The sequence below is a fragment of the Diplodia seriata genome (assembly GCF_021436955.1).
Source record: "Diplodia seriata strain FDS-637 chromosome Unknown scaffold_1, whole genome shotgun sequence".
In the NCBI taxonomy this organism is placed as follows: domain Eukaryota; kingdom Fungi; phylum Ascomycota; class Dothideomycetes; order Botryosphaeriales; family Botryosphaeriaceae; genus Diplodia; species Diplodia seriata.
Genome location: NW_027117308.1, coordinates 2,644,148 through 2,659,293, shown reverse-complemented (window position 1 = coordinate 2,659,293; position 15,146 = coordinate 2,644,148). Strand labels below are relative to the sequence as shown.

The window sequence follows — 15,146 nt, the reverse complement described above, 5'->3', positions numbered from 1 at the left end:
AGACGGCTAAGTGTTACTGAGTGAGAAAGCTGCGGGGGAAGCTGTGCGTAGACGAGGAACACGAACTGGCCCAGTCTTATATACGGCCAAGGTGGTTTGCTGAACGGGGATGTGGGATCAACCTCGGTGCCCCGCGTGGGGCTTGGTAGACGCGGGGGAGGGGTCTCAGCCTCGTGCCCCTCTAGTTCCATTGTCGGACATTGAATCTGACGATATACGAGGGTGGAGATAGACTTCGTGGCTGGCCCAAGTGCCGAAGGCGACGCAAAGTGTCAGAAAAATCTGACGCTAGCCAGCCATCAACGGGCTACCAAGAGAAACAAACAGGGTGCATCGATACCTAAGATACTTCCAAAGAGGAGAGAAGGCCCTGCAATGGACAAGACTTCGCATAATGTCGAACTTGAGTCGGGAGTAACAACGCCGCCCAATGCTTTGACTTGAATAGTGAAACCCTCCGTCTAAAGAGAACGATACAACCTACTGTACAAATATTTCCCGGTCTAAACCCCTGCCCTGCTCACATGCCGAATCCAATCATGACAAATCTTCGAGTCTATAGTTCCTCTTGGGAAACAAGCGGATACCGTTCAAACCATCTGAGAAGGGTCTGGTAAAGGACCAACATAGTGCTGCTCTGCACGCTTGTCCAGACTGCTCTTGGACCAACCCCACGGAATAAGCCCCAAACACCCTCCGTCTTATAAATCAGTCCTAAGCCCCTGATGATCGAGGAAGTATCGAGCGTAGTTGCCGTATGCTGCTTTAGAGAGGTAGAAGGAGAGGAGGTTGAGATAGGCCGCTTCGTGCCCTTGGGCGGACCATGACCGGGACCAGGACCAGAAGGAGTGCTGTGCTTTGACGAAGGCCCGGCACTAGGTCCCGTTGAACTAGACGAGACGTTTGGCTTGTGTTTGGCGACCTTTTCGTTGAACGCCGCCGTGGCCTCTGGGCTCTGCTGTGTCTGGATTCTGGTCTTGACCACATCAAGGGGACAGGTAATGGTTCCGGCCATGCCACCAGCGGTTGCACCAGTCAAAATCTCCAGCGGAAGACCAATATCCTTGGACCCAACCCAGCTCTTAGCGAGTTTTTGCTCCTGTTCGTAGAAAGCAAACTGCAGCGCCGAAAAGGGGAGGTCGCGCGCTAGGGTAGCCTTAAAGCCGTGAAAAAGAGCATGCCACCCTTCTAAGCGCACTATAGTCCTTGCAGCATGCCAGGTGCCGCGATAGTTGTAGCCCGATCGGAAGTATGGATTGTTGTAGCGACCTTGGAGCTGAAGCCGGGTCTTGAGGACTTCGGATGGGACGTAGAGCGGTGCGGCAAAGAAGTCTGCTAATAGGCCTAATCGAAATGTCAGCATGAAGCGTATGCAGGAAGTATGTGGACGGAATTTACGGACCTCCTGTGAAGTACGCAATTGGCGGTGCGATGCCCGCGTCGACCATGAAGCGCTTGCTCCACTCATAGGTTCCAAAGAAGATGACAGTGCCGGAAAAAGAACCCAAGAACGCAGGTATCACTCCGCCATACAGTCCCCGCAGCAAACCCTCCTGGTGGAATATGGTCCGATACGTGGAGCCCATGGATGTATACTTGGGGGGCATGTGCGGATCTCCCTGCTGGCGGGTCTTCACGGTATCTAGGGAATGCATGAGCATGTCTCCGGTGGTGCCGCCCAGCCCTCCAGCCAACATCGCCTAGACAGCGTTTGTCAGCCTGTGTATCTGCTATCGTCACGGCGCGCGCTAGGCCGAGTGCCATCTCACATGGATGTAGGGCGGGCGCTTGGCCTCAAGGTCGACCTCCTCCGCCTCTACCGCAGCGTCCATTGTCTCCATGACCGGTGAGGGGAGATCGAAATGCGCAGCGGGCCGTTCATCTTCTACCAATTGCGCCTTGGTCGGGTCGGAGGACGAGAAGAAGCCGGCCACGCGGGCAAGTACCATGAAGGGTCGAAGGTCGAGCGCGCTGCGCCGCGCGTTATTCTGAGGGTCTCGCTCGGAATGGGGGACGATTCAGTGGTGGGATGGTCCCAGAGATGTGGTGAGCGCGGGATGTGCGAGGTGGTGGAAGTAGCGGGAGAGCGGGCGGATTGGAAATGTCAAAGATGCTGAGCGCTGGCCCTGGTGGGTGTTCCTGTCGGCCGCCAGTCGGCAGCTTTTTTCGCGCGTCATCGGCCGGCCCACCCCGGCCTTCTCCCGTCAACACCACCTATGAACCGCTTCTATCCTGCTTCGCCACACCCGACCTCAGCCGTGTGTGCGCCTCACCTTGTTCTCCTCTCGCCGTCAAAGGAGGCTCCGGGAACATACAAGTAAGCTGTGGGACAAAGGAACGTGCGTACGTGCCGCGGAATCCGTGCTGTGCTGACGGCCTCGTTCAACTTTTGCTGGAGATCAAACGAATCAATATGAGGGCTCACATAGTACAGCAAGGCACAACTCCGCGTGATAGCTTGTATTTTCTCTCATGGTAGGGGCGCTATGCATCATCTACTGCCGCTCAAGTAGGAATACCTCGTTTAATTCCGCCGAGCGTCTGTTGCATCACTATTCTTAAATTTAGCCGTATGCAAGCAATCCCTCCCGTAAGAGGTCGCTTTAAACTTAATCTTCAGAGGCATTGCACCCTGACTATGACTGTAGCTTATGTCTGCCTCTGAATACCTTTACACAGCTTGAGAATCGACCCATGCATCCAGACACTTGCTTCAACGCCCCTGGCAGTGTCTTTCGCGTAACATGGAAGGGCTAAGCATTCCATAACTCACTGCGAGCTCGTCTATCGCAGTAGCTGGATGGGTGGCAGCACGCATGGTAGTGAACATTACTCCTACAATCTCGCCATTTGCAGAGCAGTTCCAGCTTTTTTAAGACAGCTTACCTGTACAAAAAGACGACAGCAGATGCGATCTCAGCAAGCGAGACATGTTTTAATCAGTATGAGCCGGCGTGGCATGATTCGCCCCCGGCAGCCAACGACGCTAGTTTGGGTGATCGCCTCAAGCGAGCTATCATCATGGCATCCGTGTTTGTGTTATGGAGGCTGGCCTTGATGAAAGCTAGTAGAGTTACAGCTAGAGATGTAGGCAGGTCTCTGGCCAGGGATCCAGAGTTGTTTTGGCACGACTTCCGGATGCGGTGCGGGGTTTCGCTTAGTTACGTGGTGAGTTGTTTACCCAGCGACTTCGAAGCATCCCACCCGTGTGCTCCAGCTCCACACCTTACAATCAACACCCGCTCAGCTTGTCCATCTGCGCGCGCGCCGTTTTTCTACATTCATCGCAGCTGCATCGCATCGCTCAAGCTACGCGACCGCAATCTTTTCATCCTACTGCCATGTCGTCCTGGCTACAGAAGCAGCGCAAGGCCGAGCTGGTCTCCCTGGCCGATGAGGCCGGCTTTACTGGGTACACAGCTACCACCACCCGTGAAGAGCACGAGCGCATCCATTACTAACCGAATCAGATACGAGAACATGCTCAAGGATGATCTCGTTGCCGCCCTCGATGAACACCTAAAGGATAATTCGACGCGCCTCGCGGGCAACAACGCCTTCGCCGAATACTACGAGCGCAGCTCGTCGCCCGTGAAGAGGACCCGCACCAATGTTCCGCTCGAATCGGACAGCGAGCCCCGCTCCACGCGCCCGCGCAGGCGCGTCACCAAAATCAAGCAGGAGCAGATCGAATCGCAGTAAGTTCGCGTGGATATCGCGACGCGTCTTCGGAGTTGGGAACGCGTTTGATGCAACACCCGAAGCTGATGGTTGTCCGCGTGCAGAGATGAAGTAGAGGCTACTCCCGTGCAGGCCAAAGCCCTCGCCACACGTACCCCGCGCGCCGTCCAACGCGTTGCTGCGCAGGTTCCACTCCCGCCGTCTCCTGCTGTCGTTACCGATGCCATCGAGCGCCAGACTGCTATTGTCAGGACCAAGGTCGGTGATGCCTGGACAAACTCGGGCTTCACCGATTGGGCCGAGTACATTCGTGAGGTGTTGAGCTCCGTCGTTGGTGTCGAGGCTGCCGTTGTCGTGGTCGAGGCATTCTACCTCCAGAAGCAGGTCCTGCCATGGTTCTACTTCTTCGATATTCCCGCCATTGGCGCGCTGGGCACCAATTCGTACCCCGTGCACTTCCCCGAGTTCTTCGCTCTCTTGACGAGCTCTTTCTGGGGCCCATCCTTACTCTGGGCCCAGACCAGTTTCTTCATCCCACTCGTCTTCGCCTATTTCTTCAACATTACGATCAAGAACAAAGCCAACGGTTTTGAGACGAAGCCAACGTATCAGGTCGACCCTCTAACCTTCAACCTGGCCAAGGCTTTGGTGTCGTACATGGTTTATGCTCAAGGCGTTCGTTTCTCTGGTTTGGTTCAGGATGAGACCGTTTTCACCGTTGCCAACGCTTTGCCTGGTGGTCACCAGGGCGTCTTGATTGGCGCCGGTATCGGCACGATTGTCAGCATCTATGAGGCTGTGCTCAAGAGATGAACCAAGAGTGCGACTTGGTTGTTTGAATACATATGCTTCAATCGTTGCCTTTTGTCTTGGCGTCTATGGTCGTGCTCATTGCGAGCCGCTGGAGGACTTGGTTGGCTAGGCGCGTATGGCGGCGTCGGACGGCGTTTGCGGAATTTCTCCCTTGTACTATCGTCTACAGACCAGAGCGACCTACGACCATCCTTGCGGTCTGTTGTGGAGTGTGGCTTTGAGTCTTTGGATTGCGATCATCAAAGGTATGCACATTCTTTCCAATTGGACAGCTTGGGCAGCTTGGCTGCGGGACCCTTGCAAATCCATATCGATACGGGAATGACGTAGATTCAATGCAATCATTGTCGCATGAACGCGGGCCCCAAAACAACGCTTTTCAGTCGGTCGACATATATCGTGTCACCTCATTTTCTGCTTGCTATCGGGGCACGAGGATCAGTTTGTTGTACCCATTCGTGCAGAAGCATCTTTGGAAATGGCACCTAAGATTTCCTTGACACCGTTGTCAAGCCTGAGAGTTAGCAAGCACCAGATTCCGGCGCACGACCTCACCCCCAACACCAGCATTCAACGGAGACCGTTGCTGGTCTACCATTCGGCGTTTGTATCATCAACCGCATCAGCCTCGGCCATAGAAACCCATCTCAGCAATGTCGACGTTGTGATCCCGCAGTGGCGGTATACCATGTACTCTACGACGCACTTTCACAGCACAACGCATGAAGTCCTCTGCATCAGCAACGGCCGCGCGAAGCTTTGCTTTGGCGGCGAGGCCAACAACGGCAGAGTCGAGCCTGTCGTTGAAAAAGGCGATGTAATCATCGTCCCGGCTGGTGTCGGCCACCGGCTTCTGGAGGATCAGGGCGGCGGCTTTGAGATGGTCGGGAGCTATCCCCGGGGCTGCAACTGGGACATGTGCTACGGCAGGAAGGGAGAAGAGGATAAGGTCAACGCGATCGAGAAGCTAGACTGGTTCGAAAGAGATCCGGTCTATGGCGAGAAAGGGCCAGCGGTTGAAGCCTGAGACGGTGGAGAAGATGAGGCGCTGCTGCCTCAATTTGAACTGCTGGCAGCCTAGGGCGGCATGGGCGGTGATGCGTTCAGCGGTGATGACGGAGGGAACGGCGGGTCTGGCGGCGGCGCCGTGGCCGACGTGAAAGGGGACACATGCGCCACTAGCGATGAGAAATCTGCCCAAAGCTGTGCCAAGAGGTATTCTTTCGCCATGCGGTGTGAATGCAGAATCTGAAATGCTTTTTGCGCGTGACTCGGGGCGTAGGCGGAGGGGTTTGCGGCGAGCTGGGGTCGCGGGCGGTAGGGCTGAGGCTGCTGTAGGCGGCAACCTGGGCCGTTGAGTCGGCGGACACGCCCAGCCGCTCTGCACCTTACCACTTCACCTCCCACCCTCCTCCTCTCTTCACCGTCGACTTCCTCGACACGTCCACACCCGACCTCCACCCTTGTCCTCGGTCGCCTGCACAGCGCCCGCTGCGACACCATCTCGCGCGAGCCACCCCGATCCCGCGTGTCGCTTCCGAGCTGCGGCCTGCTACCGCTTGCGCTGGACCGCCGGACACGCGCAGCTTAGTGCTTGCATTCGCCGAACCGCACTTTCTCGCGTCGGGTCTCACCTTCTAGAAAGCAACGCTTGAGCGGCAAGGAGAGCGTACCTCTCCCTTTACATCCCCGGCCACCACCTCGGCCTCGCTCGCCTTCCTACTCCACCACATCGACTGCGACTGTCCTGAGCGACAGTCCGCCCCAGCCCATCCACAATGCCATCGATGATGCCGCCCATGCCCACCAAGGATGACTCCGCGGGCACGTACGTATTACCGCTTTCCCGACCCTGGGTGCACTCGCTGACCTGCTTCGCTGCAGGTGGGCATATCTCCAGGCCGGCGTAGACCGGATCATGACCGACCTGCGAGAGGGTATTGATATGAAGACATACATGGGTCTCTACACGGCGATTCACAACTTCTGTACCGCCCAGAAGGCTGTTGGCAGTGGAGGCTTCGGCACCGGCGGTACCGCTGGCGTCAACAACCGTGGAGGTGGTAAGTTGTCATCTGCTCACTGGCTCGGGAAAAGCGATAATGACGCACAGAAAGCACATCTTCTCGGCGAAGATCTCTACCACCATCTCATCGAGTACCTCAAGGTCCACCTCGCCGACGTTTACAAGAAGTCCACCGAACATGCCGACGAAGCCCTCCTAACGTTCTACATTAAAGAATGGAATCGTTACACAACCGCCGGGCAATACAACAACCACCTGTTCAGATACTTGAACCGTCACTGGGTCAAGCGAGAGATGGACGAGGGAAAGAAGAACATCTACGACATCTACACATTGCACCTGGTGCGGTGGAAGGAGGATATGTTCATGGCCACGCAGGAGAACGTTATGAAGTCCGTGCTGCGGCTGGTGGAGAAACAGAGAAATGGCGAGACAATCGAACAGAACCAGATCAAGAGTGTCGTGGACTCCTTTGTGTCCCTCGGCTTGGACGAATCGGACAGCACCAAGACCACCCTGGATGTGTACAAGGAGTTCTTCGAGAAGCCTTTCCTCGACGCCACCGCCGACTACTACAAGCAGGAATCGCGTCGCTTCCTAGCGGACAACAGTGTCGTTGACTACATGAAGAAGGCCGAGGCACGGCTGGACGAGGAGAAGGAGCGTGTCCCGCTGTATCTGCTGGACGAAATCATGGGTCCTCTTATGAGGACATGCGAGACCGTTCTGATTGCCGACCACTCACAAGCCCTTCGCGAGGAATTCCAACTCCTTCTGGACCAGGACCGCATCGACGATTTGGCGCGGATGTACAAGCTACTTGCCCGGATTCCCCAAGGCCTCGACCCTCTCAGGACCCGTTTCGAGAATCACGTCCGGAAGGCCGGTCTGTCTGCGGTTGAGAAGGTTGCAACAGACGACCTCGAGCCCAAGGTGTATGTTGAGGCACTGCTGGAAGTTCACACGCAGTACCAGGATCTGGTCAACAAGGCTTTCGCAGGCGAATCCGAATTCGTCAGGTCGTTGGACAATGCTTGCAGGGAGTTTGTCAATCGTAACAAGGTCTGCAAGTCGGGATCTACCAAGTCGCCCGAGCTTCTGGCCAAGTACACAGACCAGCTGCTCAAGAAGTCTGGTGCCAAGATGTCCGAGGAAGATGACATGGAGAAGCAGTTGTCGCAGATCATGACTATCTTCAAGTACATTGAGGATAAGGACGTATTCCAGAAGTTCTACTCGCGCATGCTCGCGAAACGTCTGGTCAACACCAACTCGGCTTCTGATGATGCTGAAACTTCCATGATCGCCAAGCTGAAGGACGCGTGCGGTTTCGAATACACGAACAAGCTCCAACGGATGTTCCAGGACATGCAGATCTCCAAGGATCTGAACTCGTCATTCAAGGAGTGGGTTAGCGACACTTTCGACGATGATGACAGGAAAACAGCTGTCGACGCCACCTATCACATCCTCGGTACCGGCTTCTGGCCGCTCAACCCCCCTACCACTCCTTTCGCTCCTCCGCAGGTCATCGTCAAGACGTACGAGCGCTTCAACGCTTTCTACAACTCCAAGCACTCAGGCCGCAAGCTCACATGGCTGTGGCAGTTGTGCAAGGGCGAGATGCGGGCAAGCTACATCAAAATTCCCGGTAGCAAGGCATCGCCCATCTTCCAGGTTTCTACTTACCAGATGGCCATCCTGTTGCTCTTCAACGACTCGGAGACTCTGAGCTACGAGGATATTGAGCAGGCAACGAAGCTGGACCGGGGAACCATGGACCCCAGCATCGCGGTCTTCCTCAAGGCGAAGGTTCTGACTATTAGCCCTGAAGGCTCCAAGCCTGAGCCTGGCACCAGCTTTACGCTTAACCAGGGCTTCAAAACTAAGAAGTTAAAGGTCAACCTGAACATCGGCATCAAGAGTGAACAGAAGCAAGAAGTTGAGGATACGCACAAGACGATCGAGGAGGACAGAAAGCTTCTCATGCAGGTAAGTTCGACATGGTCTCTCGATGCCGTTCTATTACTAACCCAACTTCCAGTCTGCCATTGTGCGTATCATGAAGTCCAGGAAGAAGATGAAGCACCAGCAACTCGTTGGTGAGACGATCAATCAGATCCGCTCCCGCTTTACGCCCAAGGTCGCAGATATCAAGAAGTGTATCGACATTCTGCTGGAGAAAGAGTACTTGGAGCGTCTCGAGGGCGAGGAGAACGACCTTGGCTACCTGGCTTAGGTCAGCAGACGCTGCGCTTCTTGTCAAGTATGCTTTCAAATTTCAGCGAGCAAGAGACAAGGTCGGGATCTGAGATTCAGCCCAACTCGTCTGTCTGCCGCCACGACCAACTATCTTCTTCTGGCGCTGGCGTTCGTACATTACGTGTGCACACTCATGGGCAGGCGTCAGTAGGAGACGGGGACTTCATCGATAATGTCAACGGAAGGGGGTGGGCCAGTGCATTATTCCTTGCATGTGGGAGGATCTTCTCGATCCTTCTGTTCAACGACTACGAAATAAGTGTCCCCCCTTCCCTTGCTCTTTCCCTCGGTTCATCTTTCCTTTCCTTTTTCTCTCTTATTCCTCTCGAGCTTCGGCTTTGGGGACGGATGGCGGGGCGGTTTCTACAGCGATGCACACGGGTCTGGGTAGATATGATGGTCCGAACGATCGGTATGACCTGCGGGGAGAGCAGAAGGCTGACATTGCCGCTCTCTCAAAAATGCGATTCCTCCTTTACTCTGCTTTTGTCTTGATGCCCTGTGTGACGTTGCTTGCCCTCACCCTTCCGTCGGAGGCAGTCCTTCGCGCTGGCCGTCCAATGCTACGAGAAGCTGGAAGGTAAATCGGGAGTATTGTGGCCATGCGTTCGGGTTCGGGCGATTGAAAGAAAAAAAAAAGCAAGGGAGAATGAGACAAAAATCCAAGGGCGGAGAGAGGCCGTGGTGGAAATAAAGTAAAATTTCCTGTCGAGGGGATTCAAGGGCGCGGCAACCCCCGTGCCATTGGTGCTACTGAACAAGTGCGCGAGCTCGGGGAGGACCAAGGCGAGGAGAGAGGGTGGGTGTCTCAACACGCTTTCTATCGGCCTTCTCCTGAGCTTGTGTTATCTTGTACAGCTTCGGCAGTGGGGAACAAAGGGAATAATGGGTAGGTTCATTGTTGCGGTCGTCCTGCCAGCTGCTAGGGACAGCGGGAGGCGATTGATCATCGCTGCCGAATGTAAACCTTGGCATTCAAATTTCCAATGGGGGCTTTCGTGAGTACTCTCGGGGAGAAATTCGCAAGGGAAAGCATAGCGGGCAGAAGAGGAGGGGAGAGCTTTCTTGCGCCTCTCCTGTGTCTGTCATGACGTCACCCTGGCCATCCACGTGGACCACGCTCCTGCCGCAAGCTTGTCGTGTAGTTAGTCCAGCTGCTGCTTTGCACCATGCGGTCCATCACATTCGCTTGGGGGGGCGTGCGTGGGAGATTAGCGTTTTCATCGGGCCTGTCAGTGCAGGATCGAGATGTCTGTGCCGCGGTCTCAAAACGGCAAATGCTTCCATTGCGGCGGCCGGCTGGATGCATATATCGGGCAGGGGGGTGGGCCGCGAGGGAAGAGCCGCTGGGGAAAGCAGGCAAACTTTTGATGAGAAAGTAGGCAAACGAAAGATTGCCGCTCTGACAGATGTGGGTCCGATCGAGACCTGGCGTGGACGACGATTTGCGTACGTGCGCGTGCATGCGTGTGACAAGATTGTGGGCGCACAAACGGGTGGATGTGGGGTGGTGGGATGAAGTATGGGTCAGCCGCCTTGTGCCCGTAGATATATGATATCTCGTAAACTTTTCACCTTCTAGCGGGCATGGGCGTCGAAGAGTGGGAACAGGGGAAGGGAGGAAACTGTGGTTCTGGCCTTATCTTGGTCAGGAAATGTAGCCATCCTTGTAGAGCCGGCGTGTGCGCCGCAAAGTAAGCTCTATGTAGAGGGGTCTAGACAGCGCCATCGAACGCACACGGGCTGAATGGAAGAAGGAGAGGAGGGAAGCCACGGACGGCATCCGCGTGGTCATTGGTTCTCACATTACCTAGCGCACTGTGGGCTATGGACATCTCTCGTCCTTCCGCTTTTGCTTTCACCGCCATGATGCCGCACCTCCCTCGAATGTCGTCGTACAGTGCTCTTGTTGGCTGAGCGAGTTGCTGCTGCATTAGTTGCCTCTTAGTCCCGGCATCTAAATGCTCTGCAAGAGAGGCACATGCGCTCAATATGATGGGGAGTTTGGAAGCCGTGCCGCACTTTGCATAAATGTGGCTGGCGGGCTGCAGCTGAAGCTCTTACGGACTTTGGAGATAGCGGCCGAGTGCCACCAGAAAGGCGGTATGGCGATGACGACTACTGTGGGCCGAATCCCGACGAGCGTTTGAGCTATGCAGCACGCAAGCATCAGAGGAGCGAGATTGAAAGTAGTGACGCATGTTAATGTGCTGTACAATGCAGTTGTGTTCTCTTCGATAGAAGTCCGCCACGAGCGTGTGCTGGGTGTGGGTGAATCGTGGCCGTCCATTAGGTATGGACTGTCAGTGAAAGGTACGGTTGACACAAGACAAAATGCCGATGGGAAGGCTGACGAGAACGGTTGGGATTTGGGCGGCCTCTTGAGGGCCAGGGTATGCAGTGGAACTGAAAGCAGCGACAGAGCCACGAGACTCTTAAATGGCGAACTCACTCTCTCAGGCAGCATCGCTGGTCTTCGGCTGACGTGCAGACAAAGACAGTAGCAGTTGGCAAGAAGTAACGCATCCAGGTCGAAATGCCGGGTTCTGCAGGAATTAGGAGGTGAAGTGAGCGGGTGGGCTGGCAGCAGTGCTGGGGGGGAAGTGTGCAAGCGCGGAGGAGCCCCGACTTCGGCCATGCAAGAGGAGATGCACATGACACTGAAGTCCATCAGCCACAGGTACGGAGAGTTAGGGCCTGGGGGGGAGTTGGGCTGGTTGTAAGCCCGGTACACCAAGCTGCGGAGGTAGTCGCGATCAACTTCCAGATTGCTGGGCCGGGGGCCTCTCGTGAGTCGTCGGTTGACTTGCCCGCGGTGAGTGTGGACCGCTCTTTCCATGAGAGTACCTCAGTGACAAGACCATGCACCTATCGTCGTGCGACAAAGGCGGCAAAGCGCCTAATGTGTAGGCGCGCGTCTGGGTCAAGCCAAGAGCAATGCTCATTGGCCGGGGATGCTCGGCCCGGCGGAAGTGAACAACGAGGATCGTGGGTGGCTGCACCCCAGTAGCATGTTGGGCATCATCGAGGGAGCCGTTCGTCCGAGTCCGCGGAAAGCAAAAACAAGTGAGACTTCGATTGGGCCATAGTATTCCTCTGTGAAAGGCGGCCAGTCAAATTGAAGCAACAGGGACTCGGAGCAAAGACCACCAAACAGCGAATACAACTGTTGCTATTCAACGAGCCGTGACCTCGTCTGCCTTTACGTCGGAAAGTATCTGTTGTCCAAACGCATGGCTATTGAGCATCTTAGTGGTATTGTAGTGGGAGTGTACGTAAGCCTCGCTGCAACGCGTACGGTCAGTTCATGTTTTACATCAATATCGGATGTTATTTGCATGAGTCTGGCAGCGTGTGCCTTGTTTCCGGGCCAATTGACCGCTCCACCGGAGAAGGTGGATCAAGACGGAGAATTTGCGAGCGTCGCAAACGGCTCGTAGACGTCATGCACAGACTGCTGCTCCGACCAATGCCATACATGCAGAGACGTACGCTCCTGAGGCTATGGCGCTCTTGGCGATGGATACCTCTTTCAGAAGGCAGCGAAGTCCAGATTGTGAGCAATCAAGCCCGTCGCCTGGTTTGCTTGCTGAGAACAGAAGGACTGAGCTTGCCGCTGTGCTGCAATGGTAAGTGGTAGGCGCTTCTGGAGCTCAGGGGGAACTCGACATTGGAACTTCAACATCTCTTCGAAGTGAGTCCTCGATGTGAAAAGCGGTGCGCGAACCGCATGGTATAAGGCATTCGAAGAGTTTCACGCTATCTCTCTCTAGGAAGCAAATTGGTCGGCTTACCTGCACGTCGTGCGTTGGGTATTGCCACTTTGCGGCACAGTCAGGGCGCTAATTAACGGTAACCAGGGTGAGGACCCGATTCGCCACGCTGAGGCTCACGGAGCTCAATGGGCACAGTGTGAGAAGCCATGGCTTGTTGGGATTTCATGCACCCAGCGTGACCGGGCTCCGCCCAATATTGCGCCAGTAGGCTTGTTCTGGTTGGTAATCGTGCATCTGCCATGAGAAAAATAGCAACGGAGCCCCGCCATTACTCATACGCACATACCCTTGGTATGGACATGAAGAAACTTCCAGCAAAGCTCAGAAAGTTAGCGACTCAGCATTGTGACAGAATAGTGAACCCTCGGTCTTCCCTTTGTATGTCTTCGCGGTACTTCACGAACGTCGGGTAATACCGCACTCAAGGCATGTACTTGAGGGGAGTAAACTCGGGTTTATCGATACATGCAGTGTACCGCATCTTGGACCTTCTTTGAATGATCTGACCATGTTCGGATTGAGCCAATAACACCCCCTCGGAATATGACGTCGACGGTAGGCAGCGCTAATGATCAAGGGTACCCGGTGATTCCCCTTGCAACCACCTGTATCGATCACGCGGAAGGACGCCGCCTGCAGAAACCTCGCCTTGCATACATTACATATGCCGGCTGTCAAGATCCCCAGTGTGCCCCAGGGCCGAAGATCTGGAATCCTGGAGGGAGATCCCACAGTGCGGTGAGGACCACGTTGCAACCAGAGAACCAGGAAATTTTGCCCGTCTCTCGGTAGCGTCCGGATTGACAACGCGCCCCTGCACCATGTTTGTGGTACGTTGTACCCAGTCTCAAAGGACATCGGCAAGTCCCACGCCACACGGCAGACACCCACATACACTTGACTGCCAGACAGACAAAGACTCGGAAGAAGCGGGGGATTGAGTGGGAGCATCGTAGTCTCCGTACTACGACAATAGCCGCGTCCGCGCTTCTGTGTCAAACCATGATAGGCCAGCCATGCCGCTAAGGCTGCAGACGCGCGCTGCTTGTGCTCAGCTACGGTACTGTTCGAGATGGACCTGGCTCCGCAAGGTAACTGTGCCGAGGACTCCTTGCGGCACCTCTCAGCTCAGAGTATCGAGGATTTTTTGATATCAAGTTCTCCAAGATCCTGGCGGAAGCCGCACTTGGCTCAAACGTAGAGTGCACTCGAATACTTAAGTCTGAACATTCCGTTAGAAGCAGATATTGTAATTCTATCGTCCTTTGAAATAGACGCTTCATCATCTTCGTTGTCCTGCAGGCGCCTATTCCAGAATTCTGATTTTGAGACGACTAACATTCACGTCAGTGGGAAGGTACCAACCTCATTTCCTTAGCTTAGTTCAAAGCCCCCTGTTCTTTATCAGAGCATTGCTGAGAACGACTGCAGGCAGATTGGGCCTTCGGATATGACGACACTGTCGGCTCTCCCCAATGAACTGCGGGATAACATCTCGGAGTATTTGGGGAGACAGGAACTTCGCAATGTGCGACAGGTGTCTCGAAATTGGAGGCAACATGCCACGAGGTATGCTTCTCAAGATCTGTCAACAGTATGAAGCGGTTACTGACGTGTATAGATTTCTATTCAATCGGGTTCACCTTTCTGACCATCAGCGTGATATCGAAGATTTCGAGAAAATTACCAGCGATCCAGACCTGCGAAAGCACGCCAGAGAGTTGGTTTTCGACATAAGCACGTACAATCCGGACCTCCTTGACTTCGACTGTTTCCTGTACCTGACCAATTGTCATCCACCGAGATGTTTGCGCTACGATCAGACAAACGAAGGGCACATCGAGGATTCTGCTAGAATCAGGGAATGGCATGACAACAGAGCAAGGGAATGCGCCAACGATGGTGATAGGATCCGCAGGCGGCAAATAGACACCGTCCGACCTTTTTTCGAATGGTACCAGGAGCGTGCTCAACTACACATCAACAACCGCCAAGCGAACGCAGCATTCGTAGCTCTTCAGAATGCAATTCTGTCAGGGTGGGAATTCGAGCGGGTTATCATCACCAGCCTACCTGCTGGCCCGGACCCTGAAAACCGCCCTGACAAACCCTTTCGGCAACCAGATCGTTCACCGGAGATGAAGGAGTGGGACAAGAAAAAGAAAGATACAAAAGGGCCGATACCTTGGGAAGAGATCCAGCCGAGAGCGAGTTGGATGACATTTGATCAACAGCTACCAGATATTGTAGAGTTGGCTAACTCCGGCAATACCCTTGATGGGGTAAGTTCGTCGTATTAGCCTTGAGATATCGCCTACCAAATCTAACGAGGTTCCAGTGGCTAAATGCTAGTGTGAGCTGGCAAGAGTGGAGGGACAGGGGACAGGACGATCGATGCTTCCACGCTGATCCAGTGGGATCGCCATATCGGGCATTGTCGACGATCATGCGGATCTTGCAGGAGACGAAGAGGTTGGAAACAGTCTCCGAATTATCGGTGATACCAAGCCGAACGATCCACCCAGCTTGTTGTAACTGTGGCGAGGGAATGTCGTCGGCTATCTTCCGGACGAACGGCCCCGACATGA

The 15,146-nt window shown here is 54.7% G+C and overlaps 4 protein-coding genes across 4 annotated transcripts; 3 read left to right on the top strand and 1 right to left on the bottom strand.

Annotated features, from left to right (window-relative positions):
- Positions 1-556: 556 nt before the first annotated feature.
- Positions 557-1,607, bottom strand: SLS55_000777 (uncharacterized protein; the record flags this gene model as incomplete). The annotated part of the gene is made up of 2 exons (XM_066772285.1): positions 557-1,344; positions 1,403-1,607. 2 exons carry the CDS (start codon positions 1,605-1,607, stop codon positions 557-559), a joined length of 993 nt encoding a protein of 330 aa, XP_066637564.1.
- Positions 1,608-3,341: 1,734 nt separating this feature from the next.
- SLS55_000776 (uncharacterized protein) lies at positions 3,342-4,494 on the top strand (the record flags this gene model as incomplete). The annotated part of the gene is made up of 3 exons (XM_066772284.1): positions 3,342-3,412; positions 3,471-3,698; positions 3,786-4,494. 3 exons carry the CDS (start codon positions 3,342-3,344, stop codon positions 4,492-4,494), a joined length of 1,008 nt encoding a protein of 335 aa, XP_066637563.1.
- Positions 4,495-5,147: 653 nt separating this feature from the next.
- SLS55_000775 (uncharacterized protein) lies at positions 5,148-5,521 on the top strand (the record flags this gene model as incomplete). Its single annotated transcript, XM_066772283.1, has 2 exons — positions 5,148-5,155; positions 5,209-5,521. 2 exons carry the CDS (start codon positions 5,148-5,150, stop codon positions 5,519-5,521), a joined length of 321 nt encoding a protein of 106 aa, XP_066637562.1.
- A 751-nt stretch (positions 5,522-6,272) lies between these two features.
- CDC53 (ubiquitin ligase (cullin) of SCF) lies at positions 6,273-8,759 on the top strand (the record flags this gene model as incomplete). The annotated part of the gene is made up of 4 exons (XM_066772282.1): positions 6,273-6,322; positions 6,379-6,557; positions 6,612-8,512; positions 8,565-8,759. The coding sequence occupies 4 exons, from the start codon at positions 6,273-6,275 to the stop codon at positions 8,757-8,759; spliced, it is 2,325 nt and encodes a 774-aa protein (XP_066637561.1).
- Positions 8,760-15,146: the final 6,387 nt, after the last annotated feature.